Source organism: Anabrus simplex, chromosome 4 (genome assembly GCF_040414725.1).
Source record: "Anabrus simplex isolate iqAnaSimp1 chromosome 4, ASM4041472v1, whole genome shotgun sequence".
Taxonomy (NCBI): Eukaryota; Metazoa; Arthropoda; class Insecta; order Orthoptera; family Tettigoniidae; genus Anabrus; species Anabrus simplex.
Window position 1 is genome coordinate 422,153,327 of NC_090268.1, and position 17,045 is coordinate 422,170,371.

The 17,045-nt window shown below is 39.2% G+C and overlaps 1 protein-coding gene across 1 annotated transcript in view; it reads left to right on the plus strand.

Moving 5' to 3' along the window:
* Mau2 (Mau2 sister chromatid cohesion factor) overlaps positions 1-17,045 on the plus strand; it is a 205,268-nt gene that overhangs the window by 24,045 nt on the left and 164,178 nt on the right. The window contains exon 3 of the mRNA XM_067146626.2: positions 14,629-14,751. Coding sequence (XP_067002727.1) covers positions 14,629-14,751 — 123 coding nt within the window. The remainder of the gene's footprint in view (positions 1-14,628; positions 14,752-17,045) is intronic.

Sequence of the window (17,045 nt, forward strand, 5' to 3'; positions counted from 1 at the left end):
TGACTTCTGGATGAGGAATGGCTTGGTGAAGAAAAACAGCTGGTTCGAGAAAAGAATCGGTCACAAGGTCACAATAAGTTGAGATAGACAAAATGAGGCTGTAATATATCATAGAAGGAGAAAGGAGTAGGCTTTTGACACATGCCAAAGTAATACCTGGTGAGAGCCTTGACAGTGAGCTCCAGTTACACGGTACAACAAATTTAAATTTTATTTCAGAAATGAAAATGTGTTTTTAGTTTACTTACATATGCTGATTTTGAATCTAAAGCTCATTGTTCTCTATCATGTAACATTTATTTGAGAGGACATGAACTTCCCACAACATACTGCATAGGCTATATACTTCACTGTTCATTTGTGGTTTTCTATTATTATATTTGGTGTAATTTTAACCCAAATCATCCATAATCCAAAATACACAACAACAGAAATATATATTAAGTATTTAAAATTGTATTTATCTTGCATTTAAGACTTTATATAATAAAAAGTCTTACCTTCTTAAAACGTTTTCCTCGAAGACTTGCACTATAAGATGGCTCCGAAACATCTGTAATAACTTGCCAGCGGTAATTGACAAGCATGTTGGGACACAGATTTCCCTTTGTATCGCCTTTCCATTTCTAATAAGTCCTGATCGAACCTTTCCCTATGTCATCACTGACCTCACCAAGGTTCGGTGGAAAGAAATTAAAGTATGAATGGAGGAAGTGAATCTTAAGGGACATGTTGCATCTCACTGTCTTGTAAGCCCTCAACAAATCTTCTACCATATCTCTGTAATTGTATGCTCTATTGTATCCCAGAAAATGCTCACAAAGCGATTTAAAAGCAAGGTAGGATTTTTTTTTTTTTTCCAACAGGAATGAGAGTCTGCTCAAATACAGAATCATATATTTGGGGCCCTATAAAGATACTTTAGTTTTACCTCATTTAAGCTTTTTAATATTCCCCTTAATATTGAAATGCCCTTCCTATTAAGTCTATCGCCTTAACAAAGTTCATCACCCGCAGTTTTATGTTCAAAGGGTGAAAAATTATTTTGTTGACAACAATTGACAAGTTTTTAGCACTTTTTTTGTCTTATAAAGGATAAGGCAGAGATTAAAGACCTTGAACAGGTGTACTGGAAAACTGAAGGTCAAAAAGATAGTTTAAGAAGATAAGACGAGAATAGGGAGATTTTCACACAGACATTGAGCATAGCAGAGGCATTATGAAGTTATTATATAGGATGTTTTAAGGCAAAAGGAAACTGATGGATACCATCAAGGCTTGCAGATGAAAGTGGGAATATAGTCAGAAAGGAAAGTGACATCAGAGAAAAACTGAAGAACCGTTTCAGCCACTAGTAGAATGGATTGGAAGAAAAGAGAAATATAGAGCCAGGTATAGAAGTGTGCTTAAAGGAGCCCCCTGTCATCTGGACAGAAACAGATGCAGGATTAAGACTTATGTGTAAAGGAAAAGGTATACATGAAGTTAATGAGGACATTATTAAAGCAGCAGGGTACAGTGTCTGCAATGGCTTCCGATAATAGTGTGGAAGCACAACAAGGTACCTGCAGATAGGAACAAGGTTGTTACCATGCTTCTGTTCAAGAAAGGGAATAGGTGCAAATCCACCAGCTATAGAGGGATAACTTCTGTCCTTTCATATGGGCTGAAAATTCTGGCGAAGAATGATCATCAGAAGTAGCTGGTCAACTATAGGTCTTATCTTCAGTGCCAGAATGCTGATGGCAAAGTATAGGGAGAAAGGCAAGAACTTAATCACGGTATTCCTAGATATTGAAAAGGCATATAAAGGGAGGAGATCTGGTAATGCCTGTGAAAGAGGAAGGGGCCTGGAAGACTTTTAAGGAAAGTCCAGATGTTGTATAAGGATTGTATCAGCAGTGAGTAAGTTGGAGAGGGACCAAGACCAAAACCACTTTCTTCCCACTCCTAGTCCTATCCTATAGTCTCCATAAGACCTATCTGTATTCGTGCGACGTAAAGCAACTTGTTAAATATAATAATGCGCTGTACCCACTGCTGTTTTTTCACAGTTATGGATGATATAACGAAGAGCATTAAGTAAACATTCGGGGAACTCGGCGGAGTTACCTTTGCAGTTGTCGTGATTTGAAATAGAAGGCGAAGTAAATGCAAAGACTTGATATGTGGAGGCCCAAGTTTTAGGAGTTCAACTTCAAAATCGGTGAAACTAAGATGGTGGTGATGGCAGTGAACAGAGGTGGCCGACCAGCAAGTATCAAACTAACAGACGACCAATTGGACAGTGTGGACAGTTTCACTAAACTCAGCAGTATAGCTTCAAACAGTGAGACCACCAACAGGGGGCAAAAGAAACAGCTACTTCATACCAGTCTTGGCCTGTGGTATGCAAAGAGAGACTCATCAAGATTGTAGGCATCAGTGATGGAGTTCCTGAGGTGTGCTACCCAGAAGACCAGGATGGACAAGTTAATGAGGAGGTGAAGTAGGAAGCTGGGATTAAGACATTTCTGCTAGAGAGAGTTGATATGTTCAGACTGCAGTGGTTCACATGTGATGAGGATGGAGCCTATGAGAAGCCTAAGTACACTTGAAAGGAGAGGTAGAAAGAAAATACCAGTTTGGAAGATGTAGAATCTGTTGGATAGATACGGTCAAGACTGATGTTGGAGCTAGGGGAGAGTGGAAGAGGCTTTTCAACAGTACCTGAGAATCTGCACTGTAAACTGATGATAATTATGATGATATGTGAAGATTAAAAAATAAAAACAAACACCAGTTCTTAGGGGTGGAATATTTAGTTTAACCTTGAAAACTGGGGAAATACATGAGTAAATTTAGCACATCGTTTAGACAGTTATGCTAATTTTCAAGTGATACATCATAATGACAGGTGCTAGGGGCATGTTATCCAGTAGAATCTCTTCAACATGTCAACAAGCTTGTAGTTTTACATGACTGTTGATATTATGATTGTAGCTACAGGACTCCAGTTTTACATGGAGTCTAAACCACAGGGATGTGCCTTTTTTTTGAAAACTCCCACTGCACTGGCCAAGATTCTTTAATGTATCATTAGATATTGAGAGACGTACATACCAGCCAGCATGCTAAGAGTATACTGTTCATCCTACGGTCCTTCCCGTCCATTACCCTGGAACATAAACCAGACTTGTTGAAGAGATCGTCATTGGCTGTTTTTCTGCTTTAATAAACTACTGTCGCAACTGTCTTTTGTCTTCAGAGTGGGTCTAATTCTATCTTACAAGGGAGTTTCATGTGTGTGAGTTTGTGAGTGGCCAATGGTATTGAATGTGTTCGAAGCCCTGTCTATAGTCTACCATACATGTGTAGTATTGGCTGGCAATGGCAAGGGGGGCGGGGGGGAGGGGTTGGGGTGGAACTGTAGATATCCAAAGATGAACATTGCTTGAGGCTATGAGATGTAGTTAAACGGCACAGTCGACCATACATCACAAGTGCTAAGTGTATTATAATTAAAAGCTATAAATATCATTTTTGTTCCGTATTGAAGTCCAGTTATAAGAAATGAATTGAGTACAATATATCAAGTAAATAATATTACATCAGTCTTGGGACAAGTTTCAGCCACTTAGTGGCCATCTTCAGCCAAAATAAAATTAAACAGATTATATGATAACTAAAATCTGTGTATACAAGACAATGTTGCAGGAATAATTATAACATTAAAATACATACAAGACAAAAATTATGGTTTTGATCTTCTTGTGATAATGAAAATCCACAGCCTGTTTCCAGTTATTTGACCTGGTCAGGAATGGAATTGAATGAAGCCCCCATCTAGCGGTGAGGATAGGAAATGTGCTGGCTGTCTGCCGAAGCCTGTCGCTCTTGTCATAATATGATGTCTTTAAGTAGAGGTGGGACATCAGGCATTGGAATCTCTATAGTGAAATGCACAGTAGGCCTATATCTAATGTCTGATGTGGAACACACACTGACATGTTGGAGGAAGCAGGCAATTCATGGAAACATGGAAATGGCTAAGTGCTTGTTTATTTTTTACAGTTTACTTTACATCACACCGACACAGATGGATCCTACGGCAATGATGGGAATGGGCTGGGGATGCGAAGGAAGTGGCCGTGGTCTTAATTAAGGTACAGATCCAGCATTTTCCTGGTTTGAAAATGAGAAACCACAGAAAACCATTTTAAGGGTTCCTAACACTGGAGTTTGAACCCATTATCTCCCGAATGCAAGCTCACTGCTGCACGGCCCTAACCACACGGCGAACTCGCTCGTCTCTTATTACTAATCGATATAGATTTGTTAAGATGTAAGCCATTCTTTTCAGTGACAACTTTGCAGGGGTTAGGTTATATTTAACACATGCTATATTCTCTATATTCTGCCGCTCAAGACTCCACTGTAGTATTATGATATTATTATTATTATTATTATTATTATATTGAACCATACGGTTCATGAGACAATTGTATTAATTGTAGTATTGGATATTAGTATCACACAAGGCCACCCACGAAGCCATTGTCTTACAGTATATGTCATAAAGGAGTCCAGAAGAAGCGTTCTTGTGTGAAGTGAGCGAGAGCGTCATTATGAGAAATCTCCAGAAACTCATTAAAAGGAGTTATGTCCCAAGCCAAGCCTCTTGATGAAGATTGGGGACGCTCCCTAGATCCCGGCAAAACTTATATTAGGAGGGAAGAAAGAATTAAATTAATATCTTTGGTTACGGAAGAGTTGCATTGGATGTGAGACAAGAATTGCAACCTGTATAATTTCTGCTTTATTTTGATATGCATTAGGGCTGCATTCATAAATGCATTCGTTAATTAGAGCTCATGATGTACTGAGTGCGGGAAAAACTTCGCGGGCGCGCGCATATTGCACGCGATCAAGCGGCGTGATGACGCTATACGGGATTATAAAATAAGGCCGCCTGGCATATCAGTCTCATTCTTGGACAAGAAGACCGCCTGAACGAGTCGTCATACTGCATGTTGATACCGAGAACAACGCTTTGTCTTCGAGCTGCACAGACTACTCGTACTGCTATTCCTGCGAGGAATTACCCCAGCATCAAGTCAGAACGAGTGTTTGACATCATCATTGCAAGGAAGCCACAACCAGGAGCTGAAGCCAACACGACAACGGGCATCGATCCAGGAACGTTGGGAGCACCTGATCAGCGCGACGTCGAAGGGGACACCTTCCAACTACAGAGGGAGCTGTACGAAGGCGCCACACAAGAAAGAATGTCTCCAAGTGGTCAACAGTATCTGATGCCAGCGCCACAGTCTATCATGATGTGGTAAATTCAGTGGTCCACAGGGAGGGCCGCTCTGTTATGTCATCGATAACATAAGGTCAGAGCTTTCCAATTCTGTTTCAAGCATGTCATTTAAATTTAGATAGGAATATGGGGGCCGTCTGTCAACAGATTAGTTATGGTAGGAAAATTTTCCTTGTAATTAAGAGCTAGGCCTCAAGCTCGAACCCCGTACATTAGGGTAGATGATATTTTGTAGATTCCTTGTTAGCGTGTGTATTTCATTTCGGTTGTATTATTTTAACGTACGTGTGATTTTTATGGGTCTGATCGAACTCCTTTGGTCATAGTAGGTTAGTCTAACAGACAGGCACTTTTTATTGTATCGCATTTAGGCATTTGTTTCTGCAGACGTAGATGTGTATAGTTGTGACCAAGACGTAACCAGTAATTCACCTAGATTCACTAATAGAGCGAGCGAGTCCGAATATTTGAGAGATATGAGCCCATGAGAGGCAGAAGTAAGATTTGCGATTGATATGAGAGAGCCCAGCGCAGTTGAGAGTATGTATTGGAGATGCCTAGTATGGCCATGTGACTATCGCTTAATGATTAGCGTTTTTGTAGCACCAAGGTTGAGCCCATGAGAGGCGGAAGTAAGATTTGCGATACTGCTGGTGATATTGAGACGAGGGCAGATAGCCCAGGTGTATTTAAAAGTGGGCTTTTAGCAGCAGATTATGTGAGGTGTTTCTTTTGAAAGGCGAGATTTTTAGCCTGCCGCCCAGATGAGCTCATAAATTAGGGGGACTGGCGCTAGCGAAGTGGTGGAAGGTGAAGGTCATTGAGCTTGACGTCACAGGCTTGAGAATTGGTTTTTGTCGTCTGCAGCTTGTCAAGTGTGCAAAGGGGAGGAGGACCTTGATGTTTTGAAAGCGGGGAGAGATCTTTTTTATGTCCTATTTGTTCTACGTTAATTTTTAACTCTGGCCCGTTTTGGGATTGACACACGTGGATATTTTAGTTATGTTCTTATTATAGTGTTTGCATATGAAGCTTATACGCCTTACTCTTCATGGGACTAGGGTTCGTGACCGAGTCAGGTCATAGTACATTTTGTGGTGATATTTGTTAGCACCGGGGTTCGATGGTACGAGGCATAGTAAATTTTATGGGAATCACTGTTTGATGTGTATCTCTGCAGATATCCGTTTCTAGAGTTCGTTACTTACACTATTGTAACATGCTTGTTGCAGCAAAGCTGTTTTCGTGAAGGCAGTGAACTGGTTGTCATCGGCTCAGCGTTATTTTACCCTCTCATTATGAAAAGCGCTTTCATTTGTAAATAATTCAATTTTATGTAATAAATCCCTATTTGTTAAACTTTGAATGCAGCGATGTTTTCTGTTAGATATTTTATTTTATTTTGATTTAGCGAATTCTTACCTGAGTAGGCACATGTCCTAGTGTTTTATCTTTATGTTGCCCCGTTATCCCCATGTTATCCCTGAGAAGAGCGCTTATCCGGCTGAGTGAAGAGGACTGTGTTCAGGCAAGACTATGTGCACCAGCTCACGTCTGTGAGAGTTCTTTCACTACTGTACTCTGGGTTCGAGACCGGCTTTCGCCTGGCCGGAACTTTAGAGTCCAGTAGGGCACAATATATATATATATATATATATATATAATTCGCAGGGGCCATCAAGGACCACGTTAAGTCTTGTTGCATTTGATACTGAACTTGGCCTTCTTTAGAGCCCAAATTTCCCTCATTCTTTGTGAGTGGGCCTGCTAACGCTCCTCTGTCCAAGGGGCACCGTGTCTTCTCTTCGGTTGCTCGTCTCGGTTTATCCCGTTCGTCAATATTTTCTTGCGGAAGAGATCTCTATTAAGGGCGTCTTCAGCTGAGATATGTAGCATTTGAAGGTCTTCTTTGGTATTTCTAAACCAGGGAATTGTGGTTTTGGGGTTTGAATAAAAAAAGTGAAAGATTTCTTTAGTTAACTTTCTTCCGTCCATTCTTTTCAGATGACCGTAAAATCAAGCCCGTCTTTTTCTGATTGTGTTGGTAATTTCCTCTATTTTGCTGTAGACTTCCTTGTTGGATCTCTTTTGATGGACTCCATTTCTGTACTTTGATCCCAAGATTCCTCTCACAATTTTGCGTTCTCTTTTCTCCATTTCTTCAAGGAGTCCTTTGTTGGCATTTAGAGACAGGGTTTCGGCTGCATATAGAACCACTGGCTTCAGAACTGTTTCATAGTGACGTATCTTGGTGTTTTGGGAAAGGCATTTTTTGTTGTAGATTGTGTGGGATGTTTGGTAGGCTATTTCCAGTTTGCGTACTCGCTCCTGAAGTGCTTCTTTGTCCAGTCCATTTGTCATGATGATCTCACCCAGGTATTTGAATTTGTCTACTCGGGTGATGTCCCCGTATTTTGTATGGAGTTTTGGTGGAGCCTCTTTGATGTTAGTCAGTACTTCTGTTTTCTTAAATGATATCTGCAAACCAGTTTGTTCGGCAATTTCGTTTAAAATTTCAACTTGAGCTCTAGCGGTTTCTATGTCGTTTGAGAGAACAGCAATATCATCGGCAAATGCTAAGCAGTCTGTTGCGATCCCCTTAGATTTGGTTCTTATTCTCAATGGACTGTAGTTGGTTTCCTGTAATCTCACCCGCCAGGTTCTGATGATCTTTTCAAGAACACAGTTGAAGAGTATCGCGGATAGCCCATCACCTTGTCGGACTCCTGTTTTGATGTCAAAGGAATGCGAGAGACATCCGTGGAACTTCACCTTGGATTTTGTATCAGTCAGGGTGGCTCTAATTAATGCCAGCAGTTTCAGATCAACTCCAAATTCATTTAAGATGTTTAGCAGGACTTCCCGGTCAATGGAGTCGTACGCTTTCTTAAAGTCCACAAAGACAGACACATACTGCTTGGACCTTATTGTACAATATCTGATGATCGTTTTGAGATTTTGTATCTGTTCAGCTGTTGAGCGACCTTTTCTGAACCCTCCTTGGTATTCACCTATTTGATGTTCGACTTGTGCTTCCAAACGCTCCAGGATGGCAAGTGATAGAATTTTGTAAGTCACGGGTAGCAAAGATATTCCTCTGTAGTTGTTGATGTTCTTCATGCTGCCTTTTTTGTGTAATGGATGGATCAAAGCTATTTACCTCTGGGGCATATTTCCATAGTTCTGCTACTACTGAGTCTTCCCCCTGCGCTTTGTTATTTTTGAGACGGGGAATGTGATGCTTGATTTCATCTCTGTCGGGTGGTCTGGAATCTGGGTACATGAGTAAGGGTACCTTGGTTTCAATGGGGTTTTGCGGTTTAGAGCAATTAAGTAAATTCTTGAAGTAGTCTGCTAGAATGCTGCAGTTTTCTTCATTTGACGTCGCCAGTGAGCCGTCCTTTCGCTCAAAGCATAGAGATGGTGGTTTATAGCCAGTGAGTTTGCGTTTGAAGGCTCTGTAGTACTCTCTGCTTTCATTCTTCCTAAAGTTTTGTTCTATCTTTTCAATGAGAGATTTTTCGTATTTACGTTTCTCAGTTCTGAACACCCTAGCTGCTTGGGCACGTTGGGTTTTGTAGGTTTCCCAATCATTTTCTGATTTTGTAGAGTAGTACTGTTTCCACGCATTGAGTCTTTCTTGGAGGACTGATTCGCAGGTACCATTCCACCAGGCATGCTTTTTGCTTCTCTTGATTTCTGCAACGTCTTTGGCGGCCTCAACAAGGAGACTTTTGGTGTTGTTAAAGTCACAGTCATTTGGTCTAGCCTTCTCATGGAACTCCTCGACCCTTTGCCGAAGTTTATCATTGTCGAAGCGTGTGATCTGTTTGGTTGTCTTCCTCGTGTTTGCGGGAATTGGTTTGAATTTGATAAGAGACATATAATGATCTGAGGCCGCATTGATGCCTTTCTTTACCTTGACATTCATAATCTCAGGGCTGTTTCTGCTGGAGATTGCAACATGATCAATTTGGAACTCTCCGAGAGCTTGGACGGGAGAACGCCAAGTCATTTGCTTTCTGGGTAGATGGCGAAAGTGGGTCGACATGACCTGCAGGTTGTGATTTTCGCAAATGGACACCAGTCTTTTGCCGTTGGGATTGGTTCTTTTGTGGGCAGGGTAATTTCCTATAACTTTCTTGTACTTCTGTTCACGACCTAGTTGGGCATTGAAGTCACCCAAAAGAAGCTTGACATGGTGTTTGGGGATTTTGATTAATTTTTCATCCAGTAGGTCCCAGAAATTATTAACTTCGTCTGGATCAGACTTGTTCTTATCGTTTGTAGGAGCATGTGCTTTAACTAGGGCGTAGGTTTTGTTCGCGCATTTCATTGTGAGTATAGACAATCTGTCATTCACAGGTTCAAAATTTGCAACCGATTTAAGGATCTTGGTTCTAACAGCAAACGCGGTTCCAAGCATCACAGCTCCATTGAGGATTCCTCTTTGTGCTTTGCTCTTGAAAAATCGGTAGCCTTCGGATTCAAAAATCTCTTCATCTGGGTACCTGTTTCCTGTAGGGCCATTATGGATATCTGATTTTCGTGAAGAACTTTGGTGGGGGTTTTTAGCTTGCCAGTTTGTGTAAGTGAATTTATGTTGAAAGTTGCCAGAAAGGTTTTAGATTTTGGCCTGAGTTTTTGACTCTTCGGGGTACACCGAGACGCTCCGACTCGTCTCTTGCATGATGTCGAGTCTCCCCCAGAATCCGAACGAGACTCGTGCGCCGTGGCGTTCACGACGAGGGATTTATCCGAAGATTTACCCCCTGGGGTATGTTTCTTGAAATGTTGTGCCATCATGCTTTTTGACTTGACTTTGCTTTGGACGGGTACCCATCCTTTCACAACTGGGGTTGTTCGCCCTAGAGGTTGCCTCAAGATGTTTTCTGGCTTCTGGTCATTTACCAGTCTTCGCCGTAACCCTGGCAAGGGACCAGTTTTTTTTTTCACGGTGGTATTTTATTTCCCTACTACCCTCTGACTCTGCTGGCGGCAGAGCCAGCGAGCTTCCCCAATTTCAATGGGACGCGCCCGATGGAGGTAACCGGTAAATCCCCACACGGGTATTATTATTATTATTATTATTCGAATAACCCTTTTGAGGGTACGTTAAATAAACTTTGGTTACTTTTCTTTGCATTTAAATTTCTTTGCTTCCAAACTTCCTTCATCTTCTGAGAATGTTGTTCCTTTTCCTCTTAAGTCTATTTTCTTCCAGTTGTTAATTTCTTTCTCTCCTGAAATCCTGCCTTTCGTGTTACTTCTCTGAAACGTGTTCTGTTTTCTATCATATCTATTTTAATTCCAGGGTTTTTTGTATCCTCTTCAATTTCAGTGAACCACGTTGGCTTGGATTTGTAACTGTTCAACAGGTTGAAGATTTGTTTAGTTAATCGATTGTTATTCATTCTATAAATGTGTCCAAAAAACTGGAGTCTCCTTTTCTTCATTACAGTTGTCAGTTTCAAGAGTTATGAACTTCATGTTGTTGATCCGTATTGAACTGAGATAACATATAAATTATGCACAGGAGAGTTTGCCACCTGTTCAATACTAAGTTGTATTTACAGTGTTATTTACATTACATGGGACTAGTTTCAACCTTACTCGGGGTCATCATCAGCCATATTAAACATACACAATATTTGGCAAAATCCTAAAACATATTTCTAAGCAGTAAGAATTTTATGAATATATAATTTACAATATGAAGTGTGGTTGAATTAGGCCAGGGCTATGGCGCTCACAATGTTGCAAATGAAAATGAAATATTACGTTTGATGTAGGTGGGTAATAAATAATACAAGTACACTAAACATGCTAAAAAGTCTGGAATAAAAGTACAAATGAGGTGCTCTGTGTTGTAGGTTAAAAATTTAGTATGATTATAGACTCATGGAATTCAGTAGGTCCTGGTAATATATAACGGTTGTGGACTGAGTGCTATGGTACTAAGAATGAACACAATGTAAACTGACACAAACATAAGTATACAAGTATGTACAATGTCTGAGTAACAAAATGTGTAGTTGATACTCTCTAGAAGAGTCGACTATACACCGTATCAGCTTAAGCGGAGAATTTGGCACTTGGTGTATTAAGTAACCAAGCCGTGTTGGTAGGGCTGCATGGTTGATTGTTGGAGTTGTGCAGAATGTGAAGTTTTTGAATTCTTGTTGAGAAGAAAGTAGACACTGCGCATGGTGATATTAATTGGTGGAATTCTCAGTTCATAGTGGAAACCAAATTGGACCTATTAAAATTGAGAAAGGCCAGTAAAATGCAATCAACCATGCAGCCCTACCAACACGGCTTGGTTACTTAATACACCAAGTGCCAAATTCTCCTCTTAAGCTGATACAGTGTATAGTCGACTCTTCTTCTAGCACTTTAGCGTCGATGTCTACATTTGCTTTTTTCGTGGTAAACTGCTGAAATGCGATATACAATTTTCAGATTGTTGTCGGCTACGGATGTTCGTAATTTCATTCGTAGATGATAATCAAAGACATAATTCATGTTCAAAGTTACTATTTTTGTGTCCCCCCATTGGGGTGACATATGGTTATCAGGTTGACTATGCAACAGAGAAAGCGCACGTCACCCCTACAGGGCTGACAGCCTTTTTTACCTTTGTTGTTGTGGAACACTGTGCTCTGTGTTGTGAGCTGTTGATTTACACGCCTATCAACGAGTTCGTTGTAATTTACAGTTTTATGACAAGAATTTAATTCATGTTATGTGTTTCTGTGTTGAGTAAGCCATGATTACCGATAGAGAGATAGAACAACAACTTGAAAAGGTTTCGAATGTTGAATCAAGAGATGTTGACAATTAGGCTTTGCAATGTGATGCCACCTTTTCCGAGTCGGAATTCGACAGTAGTTTGTGTAGTGAGGACACTAGCAAAGATTCCGGTGCTGCATCGGGCAATGATTCAACCAAATCACCAGCCAGTGACAATTACTCGGGAACATTCTCAGTTTTGCAGAAACATTGTATTTATTTACACGTAGCCCCAGTTTACAATTTCATCTGAGTGCTAAATCTCAACCAGTATGTAAGAATAAAGCAATCAACTCCAATCCACATTATTTCCCTTGCCATTAATAACTGAATTCTGATGGTTGCGTATGTCACCCCGGATGGGGTGACATATGTCAGAGAAATTCCACTGTCTGTTGCGCAATGCACGGCATGCTGAGAAAGGAATGGGAACTGCGGTGCACTCTATGAACACCTTATGTGAACAAGCAATGCAATACAACAGCGAATGGTAGCGCTAGTTTCGTGCGACAGCCTGAAGTTGAGAGGCCTGGACACACTACCGTGTCACCCCATGAGGGGTGACATACTATATTTTGTATGAGGGTCCGTCACCCCACATGGGGTGACATCGTCTTCAAAGTGCTAGAGAGTATCAACTACACATTTTGTTACTCAGACATTGTACATGTATATTTTTAAATATGTGCCAGTTTACATTGTGTTCACCTTCTTAGTACCATAGCACTCGGTCCACAACCGTTATATATTATTACCAGGACCTACTGAATTCCATGAGTCTATAATCATACTAAATTTTTAACCCACAACACGGAGCACCTCATTTGTACTTTAATTCCAGACTTTTTAGCATGTTTAGTGTACTTGTATTATTTATTACTCACCTACGTCACACGTAATATTTCATTTTCATTTGCAACATTTTGAGTGCCATAGCCCTGGCCTAATTCAACCACACTTCATATTGTAAATTATATATTCATAAGATTCTTACTGCTTAGAAACATGTTTTAGGATTTCGCCAAATATTGTGTTTGTTTAATATGGCTGATGGTGACCCCGAGTAGGATTGAAACTAGTCCCGTGTAATGTAAATAACATTGTAAATACAACTTAGTATTAAATAGGCGGGAAACTCTCCTGTGCATAATTTATATGTTGTCAGTTTTTCAACTTTTAAATATAGCTCTCTGTTTGATCGTAGTCTAAATTAGGCATTGTTGTTTCTTACAGGTCCCAGTATTTTTCTCAAAATTCTTCTTTCCACTTTTTCTAATTTTTCAAGATCCCATATTCTTGTACGTTTAAGAGTTTCTGCTGCATGTATAATTTCTGGCGGAGCCACTGTTTGATATTGTCTTGATTTCAAGTTCCAGGATAGAGATTTCTTATTGTATATATTTTTTGTTATATGAAATATCCTATCCATTCTGTTTACTCTTATATCTACCTTTTCTTTTGTGTCGTTTGTTATCCATTCTCCCAGATATTTAAAGCAATCGGTCCGAGATATTATGTTATTGTTAATTGTGATATTTTGAGGGGCATTAATGATGTTTGCCATGAACTTCGGTTTTTCAAATGATATTTGCAATCCTATTTTGGCCGCTTGTTTCTGTAATTCTCATATTTGTTCTTGAACATTATCTAATGAGTGTGTAATTAACGCCATGTCATCTGCGAATGCTAAACAATGTATAATGATTTTATTTGAATTTCTTCCTAGTTGAACACCTTTAGTATTGATTATTATTATTATTATTATCATTATAGAAAATTCTAAGTTCCCATGGAGGGAATTACAGTAGATATTTTTCACTAATAGAGCATGTCATTATCATCATCTTTGCTGTTGTTGATGTCATCATTAAACATTAACACAGTTACTCTACTCGACATGCTAAGACATTCCAGAATCATTCTCTTGCAAATAATTTTCAGCTACCCACATAAACAGGCTATAATCATATTCCACTTGCAACCAAACTGGTTTATGTTAGGTGCAAGCTACTGATGAGACCAATGATCTAGCTCAGTTTGAATATAGCAGCTAAGAGGAGCAGATATTCAGCAACCAGACTACATTATGGTAACATTTTTGCACTTATTCAAATCATTAACCATTCATAATCAGTGACAAGTTTACACAGCGTAAACAATTTTGTTTGTATATGTAGGCCCTATACCTCATGTAAAATTGATTTTATATTATCTAAGGATATTCTTGTAGAACGAAACATGTTATTCTGTTATTATTAAAATGTTTTTTTGTCCAGGTATGTTACATGTTTTCATAATTTTTTTTGTTTTGGTTGACTGACAGAAAACTTGACTTATCATTACTGGTCTGGGTTATTATTTATAAAAAAAAACCTCATTGAACAGACTTATTTTATAGGGTATCATGTTTAAACTCTTGTTGTCAATTGACTTGTTAAAGAAAGTCTTTTATTTTTTTGATGTAACTGCTGGAGTTTTGTTCTGCTATACTGTGTCATATTATCGCAAGATTTACTTTTTTTTTTTTTTAGCAAATCCATGCCAGTGAGAGAGACTATGAGGTTGCTAGCAGTTTGCTGGGTGTTGGCGTGGATTATGCCCATATTTCTTCAGCAGCTTACACTAGAGTGTTGTTCCTTCTGAGTAGAGGCATGGTAAGTTTCTTGGGTCATGGTCCTTTATTTTGTATTGCAGTTGTGTTCCAAATTAGCAAGACAGCTTTCCTACCTATACTCACATTGTGCTGAAACCATGCTGAACAAGCATGGAAGTATAGTAACTGCCTAAGAGAGTCCTTTGCAGATAGTAACTAAGACCAGAAGAGACAGAATGCAAAATGTAGCAATTTGAAAAGAATTAAAGCCAGCTGAGTGGCTCAGACGGTTGAGGTGCTGACCTTTTGACCCCAACTTGGCAGGTTTGATCCTGGCTCAGTCGTCGGTATTTGAAGGTGCTCAAATACGTCGGCCACGTGTCGGTAGATTTACTGGTACATAAAAGAGCTCCTGTGAGACTAAATTCCAGCACTTCGACATCTCTGAAAACTGTAAACGTAGTAAGTGGGACGTGAAGCAAATATTATTATATATATATATATATTATTTGTTGGGGCCATCTAGGACCACGTTAAGTCTTGTTACATTTGGAAGTTTGCTTCGCTTTCTTTTGAGCCCAGAATTCCCTCATTCTCTGTGAGTGGGCCAGCTTCTGTTCCTCTGTCCAGTGGTACCTTGTCTTCTTTTCGGATGCTTGTCTCTGTTTATCCCATTCGTCAGTATCCTTTTGCGGAAGAGATCTCTGTTGAAGGCATCTTCGTGTTTTATATGCAGCCTTTGGAGATCGTCCTTGGTGTTCATAAACCAGGGCATTGTGGTTTTTGGTTTGGAGTAAAAAAAATGAAAGATCTGTTTAGTCAGCCTGGTTCCGTCCATTCGTTTGAGATGACCATAATATTGTGCCGGTCTCTTATGGATTGTTTCTGTAATTTTCTCTATTTTACTGTACACTTTGTTGGACTTTTTATAATCCATTCTTGTAATTGGATCCTGTGGTACTTCTGATGATTTTGTGCTCTTTTTTTTCTCCAGTTCTTCGAGGAGTTCTTTATTAGCATTGACGCAAGTATGATAAACGTATATAACTTGAAAACAGTATTCTCACACCCATGGGTAAATAATGCAAGTATTGAGCTCGAATTATTATTATTATTATTATTATTATTATTATTATTATTATTATTATTATTATTATTATTATTATTATTATTATTATTATTATTATTATTTGTAATATCTGGCTATGAAGTGTTTACATCCATATTATTATTATTATTATTATTATTAATATTATTATTATTATTATTGTTATTATTTACATAGTCGGATGATCGCATTGTTTGTGAGGTTATGTCACGAAACATGTACTGTATATAGACATTTATACGAGTTCATTTAATATAAGAACCTGTATATAATTTATTATTACCTGTATATATGATGTGTAATCCACTACAGTATTGTGAGACACACTGTAAAATATAGAATGACGCATGGACCGGAGCCTGAACAGCTGCATAAGATATATCTTTAATCTGCGATATGATGCTCATATATCACCTTATTATAAGGAGCTGTCGTGGCTTCGAGTGCACCAGCGCCGTGAACTTCACATGCTATCGCTTCTGCACAAAGTTCTTTCCGCTAATACTCCGACTATCTGTCTTCATCTTTTTCTTACCTCTCGTCCTATCATGAACACAATACAAGATCTGGTTCCTCTCTTGCCATACCTATAAACCGCACTGCTGTGTACAACCGCTCCTTCATAATCTCTGTGTCTAGGTCATGGAATTCGCTACCTGCGAAGATTAGAGAAAATCCTTCTCATCGCAAGTTTAAAGTGGCTTGCCGGGAGCATTTGCTGGGTAGATCCCGCTGACTTGCTGGATAATTGTTGAGTGAATGAAGGAATGAATGGGATGAATGAATGGATTACTGCAGTTAGATTATTTTAGTGTACGTTATTTTGTGTATTTTAAAAATAAGGATTCTTTCATTATTATTATTATTATTATTATTATTATTATTATTATTGCTATTACTATTATTTGTTTTATTTGTATTCGAAATTATAAGTTATGTATATGTATACTCATCTAGTGGTTAAGTGTAAGAGAGGGCCTTGAGCCCTAACTTCGCCACCAATAAAGGCATTATCTATCTATCTATCTATCTATTTATCTATCTATCTATCAATGGCACTAGGTCAGACGAGAATTATGGAGAATATTCTTTACATTATATCTGGGCTTTAAGCACTCTAGAATTTATGAGAAGGTATTTTGTAATATATCTTTCTAGAAGTTCAACATGCGGAAAGACATCCTGGACTATGTGAAGGGGTGCTACATCTCTGCCTGCACCAAGGCGAGCAACAGGAAGGCAGAATT